At 41.9% G+C, this 4,597-nt stretch overlaps 1 protein-coding gene across 1 annotated transcript; it reads right to left on the bottom strand.

Moving 5' to 3' along the window:
- Positions 1–1,352: 1,352 nt before the first annotated feature.
- LOC147417418 (putative pentatricopeptide repeat-containing protein At3g13770, mitochondrial) lies at positions 1,353–4,340 on the bottom strand. The gene is made up of 3 exons (XM_086506484.1): positions 4,244–4,340; positions 2,034–2,283; positions 1,353–1,584 (listed from the first exon to the last, which is right to left on the bottom strand). The coding sequence occupies exons 1-3, from the start codon at positions 4,338–4,340 to the stop codon at positions 1,353–1,355; spliced, it is 579 nt and encodes a 192-aa protein (XP_086362610.1).
- Positions 4,341–4,597: the final 257 nt, after the last annotated feature.

Here is a 4,597-nt window from a genome sequence, read left to right on the forward strand (position 1 = left end):
ATAATGAGACATTTTCCAAAAAGATCAAGGAAGAAATTAAGAAACTCAAAGAGGCTGAGTTCATCTATGAAATAAAACACACTAATTGGGTATCACCAATTTTTGTGGTGCCTAAAAAGAATGGCAAACTTAGAGTGTGTTTAACTCTCAAGAAGGTGAACGCCGTCACTATACGAGATAACTACCCTCTTCCTATCACAGATCATGTGCTCGAAGGTATGCCTTGATCGACTCGCTGTAGAAATGGTGTGAATAAAACAAGAAGAGCAGTGTTGTACCTTCACCTCATCGTGTCTCTTATTCTGAAGGCTTTGTAGTATCTCTCCTCGAAGCTTTTTCCAAAAACTCTATGACCTCGCGTCACAAATGAGATTTTGCATTAAAAGATGTCTGGAGGTGGAAATATACACATTACAATAAAGATGGAGGGAGATGCATTTCGTGCATTTTTTATGATTGTGCCCATAAATAAAAAAAGAAAAAACCATACATATGTATGGTGTGGAGTTGGCACCATTCTCCACATTTATAATAATATCATAGGGAATGTGCCCTTCCCCTACCACTTTTATCCCCTCCAGTGTTGAAGGGGGACTTATGCTTCTCCTCCGGTGTTGGAGGGACTTTCTTATTGTAAAAATACTACAATTGTACAAGGAAGAACTCATTATCGATGTTTCATGAAGACATGTATCATTCCACATTGCCATGCTGTGGTGTATCGTCTATGTGTCTCTTTGTTGGGCATCCCCAAAATTCTTTAGCCATTGTCACCTTCATCTACAACCTTTAGAATGGAAATGATGTAAATTAATTGCTTTAATGAGTACATGATGTAATCTAAGTACTTTTGAGATCACATAGAGGAAATCAAAGTCAAAATATAAGGTTACCTTTGGTATTGGTCGTGTGGATTGCCGCACAATCTTGGATGGATCGGCTCCTAGATCTTCCTTACATTGTTCCGTCACCTTGCCTCCAATATAAAGTTCTACCATCGTCATCTAATCTGTGACTTCTGCAAAGATATCGACTGTCGCATTCACTTTTGCTATCATGCCTACCATTACCTGCACTACTTCTGATGTTCTTGGTTTCATGGTATGTTAAATCTTCCTTACTTCTGTTCGTAGGCTCACATGCACACATACACAAAGTTGTAGACTTTGGGACACCCCATCTGGCATACATATCGATCAAGACACGGCCAAGCACAAGATCTTTCTCCAAGAGCCCTTGCTTGGTATCTGCTGAAAATATCCTAGAGTTTTTCGGTGCTGCCTTTTGGAGCCAATCGTGCAATTAAGAGAGAGGCCATCGCTTCGCATCTGCTGAAAATAGACTAGAGCTTTCTAGCCTTGTCCTTGTGGGGCAAATCTTACAATCAATGCATTCCAAGAGTCCACACTCCGAACAGGAAGCTTTTTTAGAAGTTCTAGTGCTCTTTGAAGTGCACCACATTTAGCATCTTGCGTAAATCCAGATGCCTTCAAAATGCACCTAATTGCATTTGGAGATAGGCCCTCCCTTCGCATCTCCTCAAAACAGTCCAGAGTTTCCTCGCGATACCCTTTTGGGCATATCCTACAATCAGACACAACATCCCGCACAGGAATCTCGTCAAAGACTTGTTGTGCCATGACAGGTGCATTGCACTTGACACACATACTGACCAACATGTTCCCCAAGTATGTGTTCATGTCAAGTAACCCACTGTCGCAAATATCTACATGAATCCCATTGCCTTGGTACAAATCCTTCTTCTCAGCATAGTCTTTAAGTGAGCTCACAAAAGAAATACTTGTTTCCTAGCCCTACCCCTATTGGGCATATCCTGCAATCAAAGATGACATCTCGCATAGGAATCTCGTCAAAGACTTCTTGCACCATGATAGGTGCAACAACCAACATGTTCCCCAATTATGTGTTCATTCCAAGTAATCCACTATCGTGAATATTAGCATGAATTTTACTGCCTTGGTACAAATCCTTCTTCTCAGCACAGTCTTTAAGTGATTTCACAAAAGAAATACTTGTTTCCTGGATCTGCCTCATTTGGGCATATCCTGAAATCAGAGACAACATCTAGCACAGGAAGCTCATCAAAGACTTGTTGCACCATGACAGGTGCACTGCACTTGACATACATACTAGCGAACATGTTCCCCAAGAATGTGTTCGTTTCAAGTAACACACTATCGCAAATATCATCATGAATCCTACATCCTTGAATATCAGCCTGAATTTTACTGCCTTGGTACAAATCCTTCTTCTCGACATATCCTGTAATCAAAAAACATCCCGCACAAGACTTGTTGTGCCATGACAGGTGCACCGCACATACTGACCAACATGTTCCCCAAGAAAGCGTTATTTTCAAGTAACCTGCAATCAGTGCATTCTAAGAGACGCCACTCCAAATAGTAAGATCCCTCACGACATCTTTGTGTGACAGCCCCTGACTAAGAGTATCAGTGTGAATTTTATGCTCATATCAGCATCTGCGTAGAGCCACATGGCTTCAAGATGCACGCAGGTGTGATTGCATCAGGAGAGGTGCATAAGTGATTGCATCAAGAGAGAGGCACGTAAGTGATTACATCAGGGGAGAGGCCCTAAATTTGCATCTATAAAAAACAACCTAGCGATTTCTGGACGTGCTCCTATTGCGCATATCCGGCAATCAGTGAACTCCAAGAGAGGACATTCTGGACAGGAAGCTCCTCAAGCACTTTATGTGCTTTCTGAAGGCACTACATTTGGCATACATATCAACCAAGGTATTTCCAATCACGACATTTTTTTGCAACAACCCCGGACTAACAATATTAGAGTGAATTTTTAAAGTGCACCACATTTAGCATATATATTGACCATGGCAGTGCCAAGAGACCCTCACTTCGCATCTGCTCAAAACAGACAAGAGCATTGTGCCCTGACCCTCTGGGGAAAATTCTGCAATCATTGCATTCCAAGAGTCCATACTCCGGACAGGAAGCTTCTTGAGCACTTTTTGCGCTCTCTAAAGTGCACCACATTTAGCAAACATGTCAACCAAGGCATTACCAAGAACATCTTTTTTCAGCAGCAAAAGCTGGCTAACAATAACAGCATGATTTTTTAAGCTCATATCATCATCTTGCGTAGAGCCACATGCCTTCAAGATGCACTCATATGTGATTGCATCTATAGAGATACCCTCGCCTTGCATATGTTGAAAACAGCCTGAAGCTTTCTGGCATGCTCCTGTTGCACGTATCCCAAAATCAATGAACTCTAAAGGATAGCATTAGACAACAGCCCCTGACTATCAATATTAAATTGAATTTTTAAGCCCATATCGGCATCTTGCACAGAGTCACATGCCTTCAAGATGCATGCGTAGGTGCTTGCATCAAGACAGAGGCCCTCACCTTGCATTTGTTGAAATCGGCTTAGAGATTTCTAGCCCTGCACTTGTTGTGCGTATCTCGCAATCAGTGCACGTTGTTCCAAAAAGTAAGCTCCTCTAGCCTTTGTACTTTGTGAAGTGCACTACATTTGACATTCATATCAACAAAGGCATTGCCAAGCACGATTTCTCTTTTCAATAGCTTGACGTACATACTAACTAACGTGTTGGCTAAGTATGTGTTTTTTCAAGTAACCCACTATCACAAATATCAGCATGTATCCTGCTGCCTTGGTACAAATCCTTGTTCTTAGCGTAGTCTTTAAGTGAGCTCACAAAAGAAAGACTCACCTCTTCCTCTCCATGTTTGCTTGTGTAGTGGATATTGCGTCAAAATGAAACTAGTGCTGCATAGAGAGAATTGAGTGTGTGTGTGTGTGTGTGTGTGTGTGTGTGTGTGTGTGTGTGTGTGTGTGTGTGTGTGTGTGTGTGAGTGTGTATGTGTGTGTGTCAGTGTATGTGTGCATACAAAGAGTGCTTTATGAATTACAACACATCTAGCATACATGTCAACCAAGGCAGTGCCAAGTAATAACGTTTCTTTTCTACAACCCCTGGCTAACAATATCATTGTGAATCCCTTTGCCCATATAAGCATCTTGCCTAATGCCAGATGCCTTCAAAATACAAGAGTATGCGACTGCATATGGATAGCTACACTCTCTTTACATCTGCTGAAAACAGCCCAAAGCTTCTTAGCCCTACCTCTGTTGGGAATATCCCGCAATCAATGCATTCCAATAGACAACATTCCAGACAGCAAGCACTTTTTGGGCTTTATTAAGTACACACCTTTGGCATTCATGTCGACCAAGGCAATGCTAAGCACAAAGTTTTCTGTCAACAGACCCTCATCATAAACTCTTTTGCCGATACCAACATCTTGCATGATGCCAGATTCCTTCAAGTTGCACGTGTAGGTGATTGCATTTTCTCTCTTTGCATTTGCTAAAAACAGCCCAGAGCTACCTGGCCCTGCATACCTTCAAGATGCACGCGTAGGTGATTTCATCTAGACAAAGGCCAGCAATTTGCATCTGCTGACTGCTGAAAACAGCCTATATCTCTTTGCCCCTGCTCTTGTTGTGGGTATACCACAATCAATGCATTTGAAAAGATGTCGTTTCAAACAATAAGCTCCACAAG

The sequence above is a fragment of the Adiantum capillus-veneris genome, chromosome 30, assembly GCF_014529385.1.
Source record: "Adiantum capillus-veneris isolate H3 chromosome 30, ASM1452938v2, whole genome shotgun sequence".
In the NCBI taxonomy this organism is placed as follows: Eukaryota; Viridiplantae; Streptophyta; class Polypodiopsida; order Polypodiales; family Pteridaceae; genus Adiantum; species Adiantum capillus-veneris.